At 39.5% G+C, this 20,958-nt stretch overlaps 1 protein-coding gene across 2 annotated transcripts; it reads left to right on the top strand.

The window, feature by feature from the left end:
• The first annotated feature begins 12,552 nt into the window (after positions 1–12,552).
• On the top strand, positions 12,553–18,564 carry LOC145304152 (uncharacterized). 2 transcript variants are annotated; one of them, XR_013874001.1, is made up of 4 exons: positions 12,553–12,709; positions 14,737–15,198; positions 17,138–17,662; positions 18,364–18,564. XR_013874001.1 is itself a non-coding variant. In XM_080145919.1 (3 exons), the coding sequence occupies exons 2-3, from the start codon at positions 14,763–14,765 to the stop codon at positions 17,329–17,331; spliced, it is 630 nt and encodes a 209-aa protein (XP_080002045.1). In that variant the 5' UTR covers positions 12,553–12,709; positions 14,737–14,762; the 3' UTR covers positions 17,332–18,564. The 2 variants fall into 2 exon arrangements, 1 of the variants encoding a protein (XP_080002045.1); XM_080145919.1 differs by having other exon boundaries at positions 17,138–18,564.
• The last annotated feature ends 2,394 nt before the right edge of the window (positions 18,565–20,958 follow it).

Raw genomic sequence — 20,958 nt, 5'->3', positions numbered from 1 at the left:
TGTTGACATCCTTGTTTTTAGATTTCTACAGTTATCGTCATGTTTAATGGTAATTAACATTGCTACAGCAGTGACCATAATATTTGTCTTCCTTATCTTTAAAAGCGAAGATTCTTTATAATTAGGGTCGGACCGTAAAAGTTAGCTCTTTTCGTTAATTCAGATATGTAATAATTGTCCTAGCAATTTCAAACTTTGCATGATTATTCCTACAACAGTAAGGTATGTTTTAAAATTTGTGGCAACTTTATAATCGTTAAACTTTTTTGACAACAATTTTTTTATGTGATATAATTATCCTATTCATCTGATTTTTTGATTACTGATTCATATTACAATAAGGTATAATGTTATTAGCGAATTATCTCTACAATCGAGCCCTAAAAATGTAAGTATGTCCTTAAACAGTATCCTCCAAGACGTAATTGTACATAAATTTGTTGCAAAATTGGGTAAATATAGGATACAGTTAAAGGACATTCTTTTATTTTTTAAAGCGAAGCTTTTCTATAATTAGGGCCGGTCCGTAAGTCCGTCCGTCCGAGACGGATAGCTTTTTTCGTTTATTTAGGCATGTTATATTTGTCCTATCGATTTCAAACTTTGCATGGTGATTCCTGTGGTAGATAGGTACGATTTAGAAAGAGTAGCAACTCTATAATCATTACAGGAATGCCCGTACGTCTATTTTAAACATGTTGATTTTTTACTTTTTCAACAAAAAATTTTTAAGCGATCTGATTAGCGAATTGTTCTGATTTTTGGTATATTGATTTATGGGACAACAAAGTAAAATATTATGAGCAAAGCAATTATCTAATCAAGTCCTAAAAATTTAAGTATGTCCGTAAACATTATCTTGTATAAAGAAGTTTTTAAACAAATTTACTCACAATTTTGCTTATTCATTTATATTCTGATTATTTAGTTCTGACACTATACAAGTGTTAATGTCGGTTTGTCCTACCGTTTCAGAGCTTCGCTTATATGGATGTTGTCATGCTTGTTAGAATTATTTTAGATGCCTCGCTTATAATATTGTACCTTGTTGTACTTTATTATTCCAAAAATCGATAAGTAGGATAAAAATATCATGTAAAAAGTTGTTGTCATAAAGTTAAAAGTCATTATGTTTTAAATGGACTTACGGATTTCTCTTGAAGCTTTTAGAGTTGCTACACAACCTAAATCGTACCTAACTGTTATAAGAATCATCATGCAAAGTTTGAAATCTATAGGACAAATTTAAAGTTTTGAAAAAAAATATTCATTTTTTTCTCGTATTCATTCGAATCCGGTGGATAGGAACCGGTTCTCATCCATACGAAAAAACTATGTCTATCATCGTATTATATCCAGCTTTCTACGAATATAGAAATGTACAATCATAAGATTAAAACCAGTTTTTTTAGCCCGTGCCTTTGGCAACTCGGGGCTAAAAAAACTAGTTTTAATCTTATACATAATTGTACATTCTATATCCGCGGAAAGCTGTTTATAATACGATGAAAGAAATACCTATTCTGACATTCTAAAGTGTTGATGTTCGTTTTTCATATCGAATTAGATGTTTTCATTCTTGATGTTATCTAATTTCATATAATGGCTGGCAGCAGTGGCGGTTCAGCGATAGAATACGCAGAACTGTTGTAGCTACAGCTGCAGCTGACTCAAAACCAGATATAATAGGTATTTTAAATTCAATAATAATGCATATTTATGAAAATATAAGGATTAGGGACCCTTATTTAATGACGTCAATGGTATTTAAACAAGTTTTTTATCTGTTGTGGAGGCCTGACAGACAAACAAACACCCATTTATCTGTTTATTACTCTTCCCTCAACACACACCCCCCTCCCTCTCCACCCATCAATAAACAATTAGCAGAAAACTTAATGGTGTTTTTGTAGATTAAAATTTTACAAAATTCGCTAAATTTCTAAAACTAAATGGATATAACATGTATATGCTTTGGTAATTTTATAATTTTTCATTATTTCTAATGTTGCTTATAGTGTCAACGTTAATATCAGATTATTTCACTCTTATATTTTGGCTAGTCATAAAATTAACTAAAATGTATAATTACCATATTTCTAATCTGTTTTATCTAGTAACCAATCACCTTCCCCCCCCCCCTTTTCTTTATATACCATTTACCCTTTTTTTGAAGCAGGGCTTTTCAATAATTAGGGTCGGTCCTTCAGTGTGTTTGTAACGGTTAGCTCTTTTTAAAAATTTAGACATTTTAGAATTGTCTATCGATTTCAAATTATGAATGATGATTCCTATAAAGATTAGGCACGGTTTAGGAAGCATATCAACTTTGTAATCGTAACCAGAAACTTTATTTTAAAAAAGATTATTTTTTACTTTCTTACAACAATTCTTTTATTATAAAATTATCTTATTCATCTGAATTTTGAAATGATTATTCCTAGGACAATAAGGTCCAATATTATAAGCGAGGCATCTCTATAATCAAATCATAAAATTGAAAATATGTCCTTTTACTGAACCTGTATTTATGCAATTTTGAAAAAAATGTGTACAATTTTGTTTAGACTAAAGTAATGTTCTGCTTATTGAGTTCTGACGCAAGATTTATTGTTCGTTTGTTCTTCCCTCTGATTTTAGAGCCTCGCTTTTATTTATTCTGTCATCATTGTTTCAATAGTAGCAAAGATTTTTTATAATTAAAATTTACGTCTGTTCGTCTAACTGTCTAACTGAGAAACTTGGTTTTCTCAGCTGCTAAACAGGACATATAACAGAATATTTTGTAATAATTTACTAGTGGTGATTACCCCCCCCCCCCCCCAAAAAAAAAATTAAAAGCTGGGACATCCTTGCCTATATGAAAAATAGGTTGAAAAACATACCAACTTTAAAATAAATAGGCAACCATAAAATTTTCAATTTTTACCCCTCCCCCCTTCTAAAGGCTAGGGTCGCCGCAAACAATCCAATAAATAAATTAAGATTTATGATTTTGCAACTTATGGGTGCTGTCATCCTTGCTCTTAATTTTGAAGGCTTGTACGTGCGTGCATGAGATCTAGACAATTTTGGGGCAGCATTTATTGTTAAGAAAGTGTACACAATGAAAGGCAGTAATAGAAGAAGGAAAATTATGGCTCGGAAGCAAAACATTAATTTACCTGTGTCTTACTGGTGGCATACTTGCAGCTGCCGAGCCCTGGATGACAATCATGGATATAGAATACGTGGATATTGTGACGGGAATTTTTTTCGTTGATTTAGGTTGCTAATAAGGTCCTCAAATAAGTTACTCTACGTTTATTGGAGGGGATGGGGGTAAAGTCATAGGGAGTGATCATAGGGGGTATCTTTATATTAGCCAGCTGGGATAAACATTTAATCAGAGTTTGCAAGAATCTCTCACAATATCCAGGTACAGTATATCCATTATATCTACTGGTCACTAAACAAAAAAACATTTTCTTTCTCTTTTTGAAAGCGAAGCTTTTCTATAATTAGGGTCGGTCTGTACGTCCGTAGGTAACGGATGTTAGAATTGTCCTATCGATTTCAAACTTTGCATGATAATTTCTATAGGAGTTAGGTACGAGTTAGAAAGCAAATCAACTCTATAATCGTTACCAGAAAGTCCGTACGTCCATTTTAAAGATGTTGATTTTTAACTTTTTTAACATCAATTTTTTATGTTATAAATTATCCGATGGGTCTGATTTTTGGAATACTGATTCCTAGAACAACAAAGTATATTGTATAAGCAAATCATCTCTATAATCAAGTGTTAAAAATGTAAGTATGTCCTTAAACAATATCCTGTATTTAAGCAGTTTTTTATCAGATTTACTTACAATTTTGTTTCGTTCGACTTTTAATACATTTTACATTTTATAATCTGATTATTAAGTTCTGACACTATACAAGTGTTAATATTCGTTTGTTCTAACGTTTTAGAGCTTCGCTTTTATGAATGTTGTCATCCTTGTTTTTATGTAACTTTATAGTTAGATATGTGTTTGTGTATATGCCATAAGATCTTTAAAATGGCTGAACCGATAAATAAAAAATCCTGAATAATTTTCATGGTAACTATATTTCAATCATGAGTCTATATAGAAAGGTCAACAACCTTATTAAAGAAGAAATATTGTTGAACAAATATTCACAGGGTTTTGCCCTTAAATCTAAGGTGTCTCTGACATTGACACTCTCCTTAGCTGTATTAGGGGGGTGTACACACTTGTAACGACGGGTTGTATTGGGGTGAACACCTAGGGGTAACCACCGCCTTCTGCACGCTTCTGCTTTAAACATTTTTTTTTATAAAATCAAAAATTGACAACTTCCACCGATTTTTATTATTTTATAATGCAATAAGCTTATACAGGCAGCTCCAACCTTGCGGGAAGCAATCTCTGAGCAACTTTAAACCTTTACTTAACCTAACCGAAAATATATTAAAAGATATGTTTCGTGAAAAAAAGTTTATACTATAAAACTAAAAAATTAAACCTTTTTATTTATCTTAATGCGCCTTTGAATTCTAAATTATAAAGGGTTATGAAAAACATGTAGCTTTTTGATTGTTCGATTCAGCTATCTTAGTACAGTGTTAGTAACTTAGGACAATAGACAAAGTAAAACCCCGATGAAAACATCTAAGTTAAGAATTTTGGCAGTCATAAAATAAAATAAGATTATTTCCAGTATGGCTTCGAAACCGATAGATTTTTAAAAATACCAGTTTTGTTATCCAAATCTTTGGCCTCCGGGGATAACAAAACTGGTTTTAATCTCATATTTTTTCAATGCAATATCAGTTGAAAGCTGTCTTATATACGATGCGATAGATGATTAATATAGTTATTTAGGATCTACTGCAGTTCATGTTAAAATATTGCTGGTAAGCAATATTTCCAAAAATTTATGAATTTTAAAGACTGCTAGCTGCCAAACGGCTGAACGTACAGATCATGCCCGCACACTATTTTAAGCGGCATTAGAAGGCCTACAAATAATCTGGAATAGCCTTAAATCAATAATGCATAATTATCTCGCAGTGCAAAGAAATGCGCGAAAAAGACCTATTTTATGCGTTTTTCTTCTTATGCCGCTTAAAACAGTGTGCGGGAATGATCTGTACGTTCAGCCGTTTGGCAGATAGCAGTCTTTATAATTCATAGATTTTTGGAAATATTGCTTACCATCCATTGTCTTGTCCCTTATGAAAGAACACAATGTAAACACAAATGCAGTCACGCCCTGTCCGAAAGTGTTGGCGTCGGTCTTATTGAAATACATGACAATACAACTGTGGTATTCGGCAACCGTGAGCCATGCCTATGGCACCCCTGACCGGGGTTCGGGGAAGGGCCAAAGGCCCTCCCCCGAGTCCTGGGGAAGGGGTCTGCCGACCCCCTCCCTATGCCTAAAATTAATGATTGAATCTGACAAGCTTTATTATGGTTAAGCTGCATTGTTAATTCCCCCCACCCTTCCCAGGGATGGGGGATCATTATTGCCCAAACTGACTATTGTATATGTATTATAATGCTTTTATGTTATGATTATTTATTCCTATCTGTGTAGCTATTGTTTGTTGTATATAACTTTAGTAATCCTTAGACCTTCAATAAAGGAACAACTGAATAGATGCTGTTTGTTATTTAGTGATTGTTAGAGAAGCGTAGCTTCTCTATAGTAAGGTGTCCACGTCTGTCACACTGCCGTAGTCTTTTCGAACTCTGGTGTCTGCCTTTTATCCTAGGCGGATACCACAACTTTTGGTGACAGCTGTGTGAGATTACGGCAAACCACAAGTGTAGAGCAGACGCGTAGCTGAGGCTAAGGTACTCCCAGCAGTGAAACTGGCAAAACTGACACAAGCAACCTGAATTACCCACCCTGGATAGCAAGGTCTAACTCTGCATCCGGCAGTTGTGGAAGCGAAACAGCGAAACTTGACGGAGAACCGCGAGAAGCGCCGACATCTAACGGAGAATTGAGCGCTCAAGGGCTGAAACAGGCCTGCGGACTGGCTGAAACAGGCCAACTAAGTGCAAACGGCTGAAAATAGGCCAACATTTACTGCAAGAGACAGCAGGATTCGAACCAGCGGCGCTAGCAGGACGGGACATTCCCTGCCGCCATCAGCCGGATTCGGATACACGGCGCTGCAGGACGGGACATTCCCTGCCGCCGATAGACTGAAACAAGCCAAGGATTCGAACCAGCGGCGCCGCAGGACGGGACATTCCCTGCCGCCAACAGTCGGATTCGGATATACGGCGCTGTAGGACGGGACATTCCCTGCCGCCGATAGGCTGAAACACGCCAAATAGCTGCGAGCTGCGAGCCAACATACGAGTGTAGTGTACCAAGCAGAGGAAACTACGTCAACTCCAAGTATCCTGAGAGGCTACAGCGCAGCCACCCATCTAGAAAAGCAGATATTATATCACATTTTAGGGATTACCACCCTAGTGTGATGGCTAAACAATAGATTTATGAGCAAGGATTGGCAAACAATTTGTTGTGTATTGTGATAAAACTAAAAATAGAACAGGCTTGGTAAGCAAATCTGTTATGTATTGTGATAAGGCCAAAAATAGAATCTAGATGTAATATAACAATGCCTTGATAAACAATCTAACCACCCAAGCCTCCAGCACAACAAAATACACCCCTTATTCCAGAGGAAAGGGAGGGGCCCACTCTCCATTGAAGAAAATACAATCAAGGTGACATAACAATAAGCCTAGGATTAAGGAGAAAGGGCACCATTACCTCATCACACAGTTACCTCAAACCCACAGCACTCCCCCTTCCCCACAGGGGGAACGGACGGCTTTACCCCGTCCCCTCACGCGCTTCCCCCCTACTACCCACACTTGACTAAGTCCGCCCACGGTGTGGAGCTAGCGACCGGGAAAACAGAGCGCCATTTACGGGTCGCGCAACAGAGTTCGGGACATATCATAAAATTCAACGGACAAAGCGGACCAATGAGAGAGCGAGTTGAGGGATAAGTGCGCGTTTTACCTGTGTGCGCGGATTTGACGGTGCGTAAGCGCGCTACAAGGAAAGGAGATTTCACGCACACACACACACACAGGAGCAGAGCTACTCCATAGCATCTAACAGAGATATTTTTAGAAAATAAAGAATTACAAGCTTCTCCCTCCTATCTATAGTGTGATAAAGGAAAACCCAATCAGTTCATGACAGCAGTTCAGACCCTCAACAGCTATCTACCCCTACCAGCCTACTCTACAACCTCAGAATAAAACTAGTGATAAGTACAGCTAAGTTATATCTTTGTAACTAAACTACCAACCTAGTGATAAAACAGTGTTGGCTGCTAGGCTAGAAAGCCTCAAGTGATAAACCATTTATAATATTGCCTTATAACTTTGTGTCCCGCCGTTGAACCGTTGACCCGATGGAGCAGCCGCAAGCGCCAGGAGGCGACCAAGCCCAAGGATGGCTCCAGGATGACCCCCAGCCAGCTCCAGCCGAGTACCGCAAGCTGATGCTGAGTAACCTGCCGGAGTATAGAGGACCGCCCAAGCAATCCTGGAGTTCCCACATCCGCAGGCTCGAGATGTCATGGGCGGCTTACCGCGTGCCGCCCCATGACACCCTCAACCGCCGCAACGCCCTTTTACTGTCACTGGTAGGGCAAGCGGCGGAAATGGCTTCTCATCTGTTTGGCGAGGCAGGCCAAGCCTTGACATACGAACAAGTCAAGGCCGAGTGTGAAATGTTATTTCGTCCCGCCTTTGAATCCCAGACTTTGAAGCAAGCCTTCAGGGATTACAGGCAACACTCGACAGAACCTATACAAGCATACATATCCACAAAGTGTGCCTTGTATAGGGAGGCCTACAGCCATGAGGATCTCGAATTATTAATCGATGAATTAAATCGTGGCATTCGTAACGCTAATGTGAAACGTGAAATGATGAGTCATGAGATCGCCTCTGTACCTGAGTACACGAGGCGAGCCATGTTCACTGTCACAATGATTACCAAGCAGCTGAAGGAGGGTGTGTGCCTAGTGGACGCCACCGACGGGCTCACGGGATCAGCCAGCGTCCAGTTGCCCAATTACGACGAGTCGGAGCCAATGGAGATTGGCGCCTTGGCTCCGGGTCTCCACCAGATGGGGAAGGTCGCTCCAGATGACAAGACTCCAGGCCGCTGTTTCCGCTGCCAAGGGAGAGGCCACCGAGCTCGAGACTGCCTGACGCCTATGGAAGTCAGCCTAGAGGAGAGACGCACCCAGCCACGCCGTGACCGTCCTGCCAAGTGCGAGCGTTGCCACTATGCTGGCCATACGGCGGCCGAGTGCAGAGCCGACTGGGACCAGGTAGCCGGCCGTAGGCGCACCGCAGACAAGGGTGCTCCCCCAGGAAAGCCCAGCAGAGTAGCCCACATGGAAGGGAGCGTGCCCCCAGCACCACCGCAGCAAGCAGCCGCCCCCAACGCAGCGGGCCGAGCCGACGGAATGCCGCAGTTTGGGACCGTTCCAGCTAGAATCAACGTACTGGGAGGCGCGTGAGCCGAAGATCCCCAGCCGCGTGCGCGAGGTAGATGGCTGTCTGGTAGCTTCTCACACTGGTGGATGGTCCTGTGGGGACTACTGCTGGCAGCCGTGTGGCCTACAACTAGCTACGTCCTGGTAGGGTGGGACTGCGCCAACCCCACCCACGTCACAGCCTACAATAAGGAAAAGATGTGTAGCACGGAACCGCTACACCAGGAGGTGCCCCTGGGCCATGAAGTACATGTCCTGCAGCAAGTCAAGATTAGGGAAACAACAGGATACAGTTGTCAGCTCACTGTGTCCCAGTGGACATTCAGGTGTGGGGTATGGGGTCACCTCAAGGTGACCTCGGTCCCCACCCTCATGAGGCCAACCAAGATCGATCCAGAAACGTGCCGAGACCTGGCCAGGAACCGAGTCTACACGCTGCCAGGCAAGACCCAGCCACTGATGTTCCAGCTGAACCATCCCCTGTTCTTCACCCTCGATATGGTGGGCGCCCTGGTCAACAGCCCCGAGGGGGTGGGTTGTGAAGGGGAGGACGTCCACTTCGAGGGCCAGCTGTACCGCAATGAATTAGTGCTCCAGGAACGACGGCTGCTGGTCAAGGAAGAGACCTACGTAGTAGAGGATGGACGGTTGGAGTCCCAATCTGACCACCTGGCCTTAGAATGTCCCCATTCTGAGCTGTCTTGCATCACTGGGGAAGCAACCTACGTGTGGGACCACCTGGGGAGAGATTGCCCCTTGAGGCTGATCCGCAGCCTCCAGCCTAGCCTAGTGATGGATGCGTTCCTGGTTGACCATCAAGCCCAGTTTTTCATCAACATGACCAACCCCACCTCAATAGTGAACTGCGACTTTGAGGCCCATGCCACCAACCACCCAGCATTGTTCGTGGCAGCTGACCCGGCCGCGGCAGCGCTGCCCAGAGTATCGGCCAGGGAGGTGGATGTCCCCCTGCAGGCCCAGATACATGCAGGTTACATTGGATTCACCCTGGAGACACGCATGAAAAGCACAGCGGCAGAAGAAGTAGCGGCCAACTGCTGGAAGCTCCAGCAACTAGACCCGGCCCACCCAGTGCGTGTCCAGGGGAGCACGTTCTCTGTACTGAGGGGAGATGTCCTGCTCCAGCTTACCTGCCAACGCAACAAATACGTTGTCCGTGAAAGCAAGGAATGTTGGGACAAAGTACCAGTGGAACCCACAGGATTTGTAGACGCCGTGACACGGGTGTATAGCGGCCACGCCACCAAGATTCCCTGCTCCTCCACCTACCCCCTGACTGTGCACGCGGAGGAAGGCTGGATAGAACTAACCCCCGCACCTAAGAAGAGGCCACCCCCGCTGGATACGCCCAAGCAGCTGCTGACAGAACCCTTGGATGACTTTAGTTCGCAGGCTGAGTTGAACGACTGGCAGCAGCTGCTAGCATTCCCAGCGTATAAAAGCGCCATGCTGACCGGCCTGTCCTATGGCTCGTGCGTTCAGCAAGGTAGCTGTTCGGCCACTGGAGACCATGGGATCGTGTCCTACAATATCGACCGACTGGCGGAGGAAGGAGAGGCCGCCCTGGATGTCTGGGCTGGGTTCAGACAAGCTATTCACGAGTGGGGAGATGGCGCGGCCATACTGTGCTTACTGTTGTTGATCCTCAAACTGCTGGGGGATCTGACCATCATTTCCCTGGCAGCCGCACAAGGAGGTGTACGGGCCGCCATGAATGCAATGTCACAAGTGTTCCTGTACCATCCAACCTTGTACAGGAAGGCCTTGGCCAGAGCCCGGCTCACCCATGCCAAGTCCCGGGACTTTTCAGTAGACTGGGATGCCATTCCCATTGGCCGGGAAGCCGCCGAGGAAATGGTGTCCATGCAATCGACCGATAGCGGGCATGACCGCCCAGGCAGGCCTGGACCGCCCTCTGGAAGACCCCGCGGCCCCTCGGGAGGCCAGGCTGCCGCTCAGATGGTCAACTTGGCAGCCAGTGCCCCAGTCGCTGCCAACAACAACCAGAATGCCCCGCTGCTGACCGGCCCCGCAGCGGCTGTGCCCCACGCCAACCTGACACCTGCCGGCGCCGAGCTACGTGTCCAACCAAAGCCAGCCTCTACCTTCTATCCCACGTTGGGAGCCCATCAGCCCTGAAAAAATCACCACTAGGATTCCATTGAATCATTATCATTTGTATATATCTTAGCCCTAAGGAGCGGGCCGAAGGCCTCAACCACTGTCGGAAGTCTGTCAGGGAGACCCCCTCCCAGCCTTCCGAGGGGAGAGTTGTGGTATTCGGCAACCGTGAGCCATGCCTATGGCACCCCTGACCGGGGTTCGGGGAAGGGCCAAAGGCCCTCCCCCGAGTCCTGGGGAAGGGGTCTGCCGACCCCCTCCCTATGCCTAAAATTAATGATTGAATCTGACAAGCTTTATTATGGTTAAGCTGCATTGTTAATTCCCCCCACCCTTCCCAGGGATGGGGGATCATTATTGCCCAAACTGACTATTGTATATGTAATACAACTGTGGTATTCGGCAACCGTGAGCCATGCCTATGGCACCCCTGACCGGGGTTCGGGGAAGGGCCAAAGGCCCTCCCCCGAGTCCTGGGGAAGGGGTCTGCCGACCCCCTCCCTATGCCTGAAATTAATGATTGAATCTGACAAGCTTTATTATGGTTAAGCTGCATTGTTAATTCCCCCCACCCTTCCCAGGGATGGGGGATCATTATTGCCCAAACTGACTATTGTATATGTATTATAATGCTTTTATGTTATGATTATTTATTCCTATCTGTGTAGCTATTGTTTGTTGTATATAACTTTAGTAATCCTTAGACCTTCAATAAAGGAACAACTGAATAGATGCTGTTTGTTATTTAGTGATTGTTAGAGAAGCGTAGCTTCTCTATAGTAAGGTGTCCACGTCTGTCACACTGCCGTAGTCTTTTCGAACTCTGGTGTCTGCCATTTATCCTAGGCGGATACCACACAACAATAAGCAGGCAAAGCAAAGGCAGTATTATTTTTATGTGGCAAAACTTCTTTTTAATTCACCTGACAATCCATTCCAAGGATTTAATAGACAGCACTTTATAAATTCTATGTAACTTACTTTGTCCTTATTCTCTTGAGGACATGAAAAGATTGAATTACTCGGCAACTAATAAATATAGAAAGCTGATTTTTTTAGTATAAAAATCAAACATGCATCTAAATTATCCAGAAAGGGAGGGGACATCAGACTGTAAATTACTCTGGTGGTACCCAGGTACCCAAATTTATATAGTGTTATATTATTCGTTGGCTCAAATTTTGTTTATGATCGTTGGGGATGTACATAAATTTATCGTCAATTGTCTTATCCCTTAAGATCCCTAAGTATAATCCCTTAACTTCTCGCCCTAGGCTATTTATGAGCTTGGATACCTATGGATATTGTCTTCCTTGTTTACACTGTGCTTTATGTACAAAATATAATTATATTTTTAGAAGAAGTGCAATCCGTGAAAATAAACGTTCCATTCAAAATTTTAATACGACTAATAAGAGATAACCTGTAAGAAAGACGTTCTAGCAAAAACAAATAAGTTTGATATCTTATATAATGATGGCAAGAAGTTTCAGCCTTCTATCTTTCATAGGAGCCGAGAAAATCACGTTTACCCTAAAACGAGACAGACATAAATACATAAGGACAAACGAACATTTCAAAATTTAGAGTAGCCTCGCTTCACAAAGACATCCAAGCTTTTTTTATATTTAGGGTAGGGGCATCTGGATTGTATAATGTATCGTTGAACAAAAATTTACACTCAAATTTTTTTTTGTTGTTTTTGCATGAACATAATATCAAGTGTTAACTACCATTGGTCAGTTATAACCATCCAAAACTTTGAAGCGGATTTAAAACCAGCCCACCCCCTGGACCCGCCCCTTCCCAACAATTCCCAACCTCACCCATTCTCTTTCCCCCTCTTATTAATTGAAAATCTAAACATAATATATAAAGCCAATAATATGGATGAATTATAACTCACTTGACCATTGTGTGTCAGGGAACAAACTTCATTGTTGTAAATATATTTCTGACCTTTGACCCTCGAGGTTAAATGATTAACTGTGATACAAGTCTTGTACATAAAGTCAAATTTTTAACCAGGTAATTTATTATTTTTTTCTGCTTCTGGTATGGCTTTGTAATTTATTTATATCCGTTGGATTAGAACTGGTTCTCAGTCATACTGGAAATTCATGTATAGTACCGTATTACAGACAATTTTCTGTTAATATTAAAATGTTGTTGGTCTGGGCTTTCGGCACCTCGGGGCCAATTAAACTGAAACTATATACTTATAATTTTTCATTTTACTATCCGAGGAAAGTTGTCGTTAATACGGTACGATGAATAACTATCATTGCTAGAAATTTTAAAAGCTACTCTCACATTTGATATCTAATGTTAATTTGTCAAAAGCTATTTTTGGGGACGTGGTGAGATTTATTTATGGATGTTGTCATCTCACAAAATAGGTTACTATTTTTAAGAAATACATATTTAGGGTATATTTTTTCACTTTGTGTAACAACAAGGATGATAACATCCATAAAAACGAAGCTCTGAAACGGTAGGACAGACGAACATTAATTCTTATTTTATTAAGAATGTAGAACGTTTTTGTTTAACCAAATTATAAAATCATGCCCTTAATTTGTAAATAACCAATCAGAATTCAGTATTTCTTATTTTGCCGGTAGGCCCTACTTTACATAGTGGCCATTAGATAGAGAATTATTTAATAAGGGGGGGGGGGTGGAGGAGTAGAGGTTAATCATCATAATGAAAGTATTTAGGGATAGGCGTAGGTTAATGGAAGATAAAATAGTTGTCTTTCATTCAACCATCGCACTGTCCTTGTGCCGACTCTCAATTGGGTCATTGAAAATCAACCATTGATGTCTGTTACATCAACACAGCCAAGTAGCATAAAACAATTTGGTAGCAGACGGAAAAGGGCATTTGAAAAGGGAGGGAGGTAGTTATCTGTATGTACTTCTATACTATAGATCAGTTGGATGCGTAGCATTTCTATGAAAGTTTGTCAGTCAGAAAAGCCATGGAAGGAATGTAATTTACTTTAATTCTATATAGTAAAGTAGTAGTAGAATTTTTTTGTGAAGTTTTAATAATAAATCTTAAATCTTTTCAATAACTTAATTTTTCTGTCTGTATGTCACTTACTTCGCAACAAATGGATGTTGTCATTCCTGTTTAATTTAAAATTCCCAAACCTCAATTTATTCAACACCTTCCCTCGCCCCCTTCGCGCATTTTGTTTGGGCTTTAAATCTGTAACTAATTCACGTGGATGTATGTGTGCGAGCATTGACGTCATCAATTGACCATTATGACCACTAATGTTCAATCAATGTAACAGCAGAAAACTTAATCCCAAGAAGGGTTTGTTCAAAATTTCGCAGAAACGTAGTTAACAAGCAGAATTTATGATTTCTTTAAAATAAACTGATAATTGTCAAAACAAAATAAACAATATATATTTTTTTTGGTTTTTATATGGACACCTAATTTAAATGGTTTATTACAAGGGTAGGGGGTTGTGTAAGAAAATTTAATGGGGGAGGGGGGGGGAGGTGAACTTTGACGAAGGGGAGTTTAGTTTGGGTCCTCTTTAATTAAAGATCCCTAGCACATTATCATTTTAAACCTAAACTTTTAATGATTAAATAGTATAAACAATTTTAAATTTATTTAAGTAGCGCAGTAACTTTATAACTAGAATACTTGCAACATTACATATAAATTATATGGGAAGGGACAATGGAAGATAATTTTATATCTACCACTACAGTTTTATAGCAAACGATTGATAGACCATTCCATGCATAAGTTTGTTGTTTAAAAAAGTTAATAATTTAACATGTTTAAAATGGACGTACGGACATTCTGGTAACGATTACAGAGTTGCTACGCTTTTTAAATCCCACCTAACTACTACAGGAGTCACCATGCAAAGTTTGAAATCAAAAGGACAATTCTAATTCTAACGAAAAGAGCTAACTATTACGGACGTACAGGCGGAAGCACGGACCGAACTTTATTAGGTTCGCCTTTAAAAATTTGTAATAAACTCACACTCTTCTAGAATTAACATTTCTAATTTAATTTAGAAAACACACAAAAACAAGAAACAATCATGGGCGGCGAACAGAGCACACCAGCCGTAGAAATCCGCGCCCCAGCCCGCCACCGCATTGAAGAAGCAGAATTTGACTTCCGCAACTCGCCCTGCGTCAACAACTGGTCCATAGACGATGCATTTGCGGCCAGCGCGACTCCCACAAACGCCAGCAGCCGGTCGCGCCGCTCTACATGGGGCGGAAGGATGGCGCAGCCGCCTGCGATATCAATGTTGAACGGCAACGGTGGGGGTTGGGTTGATAAATCGCGCAAGCATTATGGCGGCGCTTGTGGCGGCAATGACAGTGGGTATAATTCTAGCGGCCGCAAAGACAGCGGTTATGGTGGCTGCGGCGGACAGAAAACTGGATGTTGGATGTCACCGACACTAGTGGAAGGAATTGCTGCCGGCGAAGAGTTGGATGAGCAAGAAATTTTTCAAATTAACCAAGGTAATTCTTTTAAACTTTTAAAAGCGATTTTGTTATTATTGGGGTCGGTCCATCCTTACGTCACGGACAGTTGACTCGTTTTGTTATTTGAAATAGGTTAGAATTGCCCTATCGATTTTTAATTACGGCCATTTTAAACAAATTGATTTTTAACTTTGTTAACAATGAATTTTTATGTAATACGATTATTCGATTGATCTGATTTTTGGAATACTGATTCATAGGACAACAAAGTCTATTGTTATAAGCAAAGCATCTCTATTATCAAGTTTAAAAAATTTAAGTATGTCCGTAAACAGTATTCTGTATTTAAGCAGTTTTTCAACAAGTTTACTTAAAATTTTGGGGTATTAGTCCCTTTCGTGATAACGTCTCTTAAGGAGCGTTTCTTCGTATTTTCACAGTAGCTTTTGATGGGTTATTTTAGGGTAGGTTAGGTTGTATACTTTTTTAAAAGCGAAGCTTTTCTATAATTAGGGTCGGTCCGTCCGTACGTCCGTAACGGATAGCTTTTTTCGTTAATTTAGACATGTTAGAATTGTCCTATCGATTTCAAATTTTGCATGGTGATTCCTGTAGTAGTTAGGTACGATTTGGAAAGCGTAGCAACTCTATAATCATTACCAAAATGTCCGTACGTCCATTTTAAACATGTTGATTTTTTTACTTTTTTAAATAGCTTTTTTCGTTAATTTAGGCATGTTAGAATTGTCCTATCGATTTCAAATTTTGCATGTTGATTCCTGTAATAGTTAGGTACGAGTTAGAAAGCGTAGCAACTCTATAATCATTACCAGAATGTCCGTACGTCCATTTTAAACATGTTGATTTTTTTTCATTTTAACAACAAATTTGTATGTGACCTAATTATCCGATTGGTCTGATTTTTGGTATACTGATTCCTGGGACAACAAAGTACAATATTATAAGCGAAGCAACTCTATAATCAAGTCCTAAAAATGTAAGTATGTCCATAATCATTATCCTGTATCAAGCAGTTTTTCAACAAATTTACTTAAATTTTGCTTTGACTCTTATACATTAGCATTCTGATTATTCAGTTCTGACATTATACAAGTGTTAATGTCCGTTTGTCCTACCGTTTCAGAGCTTCGCTTTTATGGATGTTGTCATCCTTGTTTTATTTTCATTTTATCTTGGCTAGTACAATAACAAAACTCTCTGTAAATCTTCCCATCATTAAGTCAAAGTAAATAAGATAAAAACAGTAGGTCAAGCGATCATTAACGATCGTAGAGTGTTAGAACTAAATAATCAAAATATAAATATATAAAAGTTTAAACAAAATTGTAAGTAAATTTGTTGAAAAATTGCTTAAATATAGGATACTGTTTGCGGACATGCTTAAATTTTTAGAACTTGATTATTGAGATGCTTCGCTTATAACAGTGTACTTTGTTGTCCTTAGAATCGGTATTCCGAAAATCAGATCAATCGGATTATTATATCACATATAAATTTATTGTTAAAAAAGTTAAAAATCAACATGTTTAAAATGGACGTAGAGATACTAGGCTCTCTAACTCGTACCTAACTACTCTAGCAATCACCATGCAAAGTTCGAAATCGATAGAACAATTCTAACATGCCTAAATTAACGAAAAAAAGCTTTCCATTCCGGACAGATGGACTGATGGACGGATCGACCCTAGTTATATAAACTAGTAAAGTTTTTTTTTCAAGAGTTAAGATCTCAATAATTACTGAACTGATTGCGTTTTCCTTTTTAAGAAGCTTTAAATAGGTCCCAGGATGATTTTAGGCTATTTTATTATTAGATTTAATCCTTTGCAAGTTAAGCTGTTTTTCTTTCCCACTTCTTGCCCCTTTGAATACAGAGTCCCTAGTTTCTAGGGGCGAAACAATTTTATGAATTAAAGTACATAATTATTTCAAATAAAGAAATTTACCTTTTTAGATTCTTGCAAGCGAAGCGTCCACCCAAGAAAGTATTCCACACCTTCCAGCCCAGACTGGCCGCCAGCCGTCAGTCACTCTCCGCAGAACGGCATGGACATCGGCAGCCGCATACAGCTCAGTGGAGCCTCGGAGTTAGGCGGCAATTTGTTTGATTCGGGAAACAGAAAAATGGGCAACAGACATAGAAGTTGACAGCAGAAAATTAAATGTTAATATTTTTATTATTTAGTAAATTTTTTATCATTATTGGATATATTATATACTTGAATGTTACGCCAGATTCTCTTATGAAGTAAAACTCACAGCCGGCTTTAACCCCCTTTTCCCCATAAAACCCCTCCTACTGGATGAATGAACGGACCAATAAATGAGTTTCATGTTTACAACCTAAATTGACGACAAATTTTCCCCTGTCATAATATCCACGTATATTTTATATCCATTACTATTGCATATGATCTCAATAGTTAAAGTATGTTCTAATATAATAGAACCATTAAAGGAAGCCTGCAAGAAATACCACGTTATAACTGCTAAAAGACTGCCACAAGCAGACCCAATTCCCCAAATTTGAAGCCTTCAGCTTTTATAACAAAATAGTTCTAGGCATTTTAAAATGACATTTTATGTACAATGAAAATTTTGAAAATATTACAGTGCTAATGTTAGAAATTTTGAAATTAAACTACTTGGCCTAGAAACAAAATTAAAGGCTTATTTTTGTCATAAATTTAGGCAACCAGTAATTAATTATATTTTTACAACAAAAATACCCATTTTTATAGTCAAAATCATTGGAAAAAATAAGTTTAACTTACGTTGTACCGAATGTACTGTAGCCAATCAGAAGGCTGAATCAGCTAAGCAACCAATCACAGCTGAGTTTCCCCCTTTGTTTCCGCTATGATTTTTGTTTAAAAATACAATTTAAATCAAATTTTTTTCATGGATGAGATGTGGTGATTTATTGTAAAAATGTAATCAGTTACCGGCAATCTAAGTTTCTGACAAAGATAAAGTCATAATTTTGTGTCTAGGCGACGTAATTTAATATTGGTTTTTCTTTTATAAGCATTGGAAATCTTTGAAATTTTTCATTGTACATAAAATGCTATTTTGAAATGCTTAGAACATTTTTGTTATTGAAGCTGAAGGCTTTAAATTTGGGGTATTGGGTCTACTTGTGGCAGTCTTTCAGCAGTTAAAGCGTGGTATTTCTTGCAGGCGTCCTTTAACTAACCAATTTTCAACTTTGTGAGAAAAAAATTTTAATCATGAACATCTATTTTTATTTATGTTGTTATTGTTTATTTTCTTGAATTCGGAACTAAACTTCTGTGATGTTTTATTGTTTTTTATCTTCAATCACATTGATTGATATGTACAAATGAAACATATTTCTACAATAAAATATAAACTGACTTACTTGTGGTGTATTTTAGTCCGTCCGTTTGGCAGTAACACAATTTGATGTGATGTAATTGGCTACTGCATTGGTAAATGAGCAGTATAATCAGGGATTTAAAGGGAGAAGACAATGGACGATAAATCAAATACATACCAAATGATGATAAACTTAGCTGTCTATAGTGCCCTAGCAAAATGGGGATAGATGTCGCCGCGTTTGGCTTACATGATCTATTGACACCATAGTAGAGGAAAAAAAGAAAAGGAAGAAAAGGAAGGGGGAAAGAAACTCGACAGAAAAGAGATGGGGTATTGATATTTCATGACGTCAATAGAGTAGGCACTGCAAAAGTGGTGACATTCATCCCTATTTTGCTAGGACACTATAGACAGCTATAAGATAAACGAAAGTCTTGTAGTATTTTAAATACCAAATCTCTACAGGGAACTTATTTTTTATCCTTTCCTATATCTAACCTAACCTTTTTGTACCCATCTTATAGGTTTTATTTGTATATTCATATCTTAACATAACCTAACCTGTGTAGTAATACCTAAACAAATGTTCTTGAAACCTTAACTTTTCAATATTATAGACACTCTTGCGTTTTACTTATAAAATGTTCACTCCGAATTTTGTCCCAAAATTTCTGTGTTTTTCCACTCCAACATTTTTCCCACTCTAACGTTTGGGACTCCTGCGTTTGTCTACTCTGATGTTTGTCCACTCCGACGTTTGGGACTCCTTTGCTGGTCCTGGAACCATTTTTTATACTAAATTTCAATGAGATTTTCAAAACTTGAAATTATTTTGGATATCCGGCCATTTTCAATATCCGGCCGGATACCGGATATTGAAACTATCCGGCCGGATATCCGGCAATATAATCTTTTATATTTTACAACAAAAATCTCTGTTTTTTTTAATCTTCAATGGCTTTAATTTTCTTATTATTGATTTTTCTGAATATGTTTATGTTTATGTAAATTTTATATTAGAAATCTCAAAACATAAATTTGGCGGTGGCAGCAGTACTTGGCAGCTGCCAGCCGCAAACCGACGGTTGGCAGGTAAACGGCAACAACTTTTATGAAATTGTAATATGTCATGAAGATATATAAAAAAGCCTAAGTTTAAAATTTGAAATCTTCAAGTAAAAATTTGCGGTCACAGGAACCGTTTAAAGATATCTGGAGACCTGGAGGTTCAGGACTTGCAGGATTATACCTGGAACCTGAAATCGACTTGAACACTAGGGCGGGTTCATATCGGATTTAGACAAAGAGGGGATATGCAACAGATAAAATTAACCTTTAAAACATTTCTGACCGAAAAAGAATTTTAAAAAATTGAGTTTTAGAACGCGACCACTAAAAAATATATTTGATTACTTATTAATATGCAAAGACGACATTAAAAAAGAATTGAATCAGAACTATGGCTTCATGGTGCTCCCTAGAAAGGCCTTGAGGAGCTGAATCAAGAACTTTTGTCCGTTTTAAAATATCTCGTTCCTAGCCTTAGAAATCACTAAAAAAAACACATTTTTTAAAGGTTTATTGAGAATTGTCCAATTTGTAGAGGTTTTTTTTAGATTTTCTCAGGCTAGGAACGAGATATTTTGAAACTGTCAAAAGTTCCTGATTCTACTACTCAATACCTTTCCTGGGAGCACCATGAAGCCATAGTTCTGATTCAATAAATTTTTGACTCCCATTTACAAATAGCTATACTCATAGGCGTCCAAGGGGGGGGGTAATGGGCCATTTGGCACCCCCAAACAATTTTGGGGGTGCCGTAGGCACCCCCAAAATTTTTTGAACAATACCCCCCCCAAAAAAAAATTACCCCTACCTTGGGGGTGCCGTAGGCACCCCCAACGATTTTTGGGGGGGTATTTACCCCCCCCAAACCATATTGGGGGGGGTAATTACCCCCCCAAAAATAAATGTTCTTTAAAAAATTTTTTTGGGGGGGGTATTTACCCCCCCCCCCAAATTGAATGTTCTTAAAAAAAAATTTTACTGAAAATTTTTTTTTGGGGGGGGGATCTATGATGTAATTGTAAAGCACTGAAGATTCCATAAAATAGATACCTAACTAAATTAAATATTTCATTAAATAATGAAAAAGAATTTCTATGGGCGATTTCTTTTGGGAGGATGTCAGGGTGTCTCAGAACTAGTTATAAAACTTACCAGGACCTATAAGACGCTTCACTTTAAAGTATAATCATATTGGTTCATTGGTTAGTGAGTTAATTATTGTATTTTTATGTTCTAAAGAATGAGATACTACTATATATTTGAATAGTAGTGGCGCCCTTAGCATCTAAGAACTCGTGTTTTCTAAAGGGTAAAAAGGGAGGAGAAAAATAGCCTAAAACCACTCAAAGGATTGACCTATAATAG

The sequence above is a fragment of the Acartia tonsa genome, chromosome 13 (genome assembly GCF_053477335.1).
Source record: "Acartia tonsa isolate MP-2025a chromosome 13, ASM5347733v1, whole genome shotgun sequence".
NCBI classification, from domain to species: domain Eukaryota; kingdom Metazoa; phylum Arthropoda; class Copepoda; order Calanoida; family Acartiidae; genus Acartia; species Acartia tonsa.
Note: the sequence above shows the minus strand (reverse complement) of the source record. Positions and strands in the feature narration are given on the sequence as shown.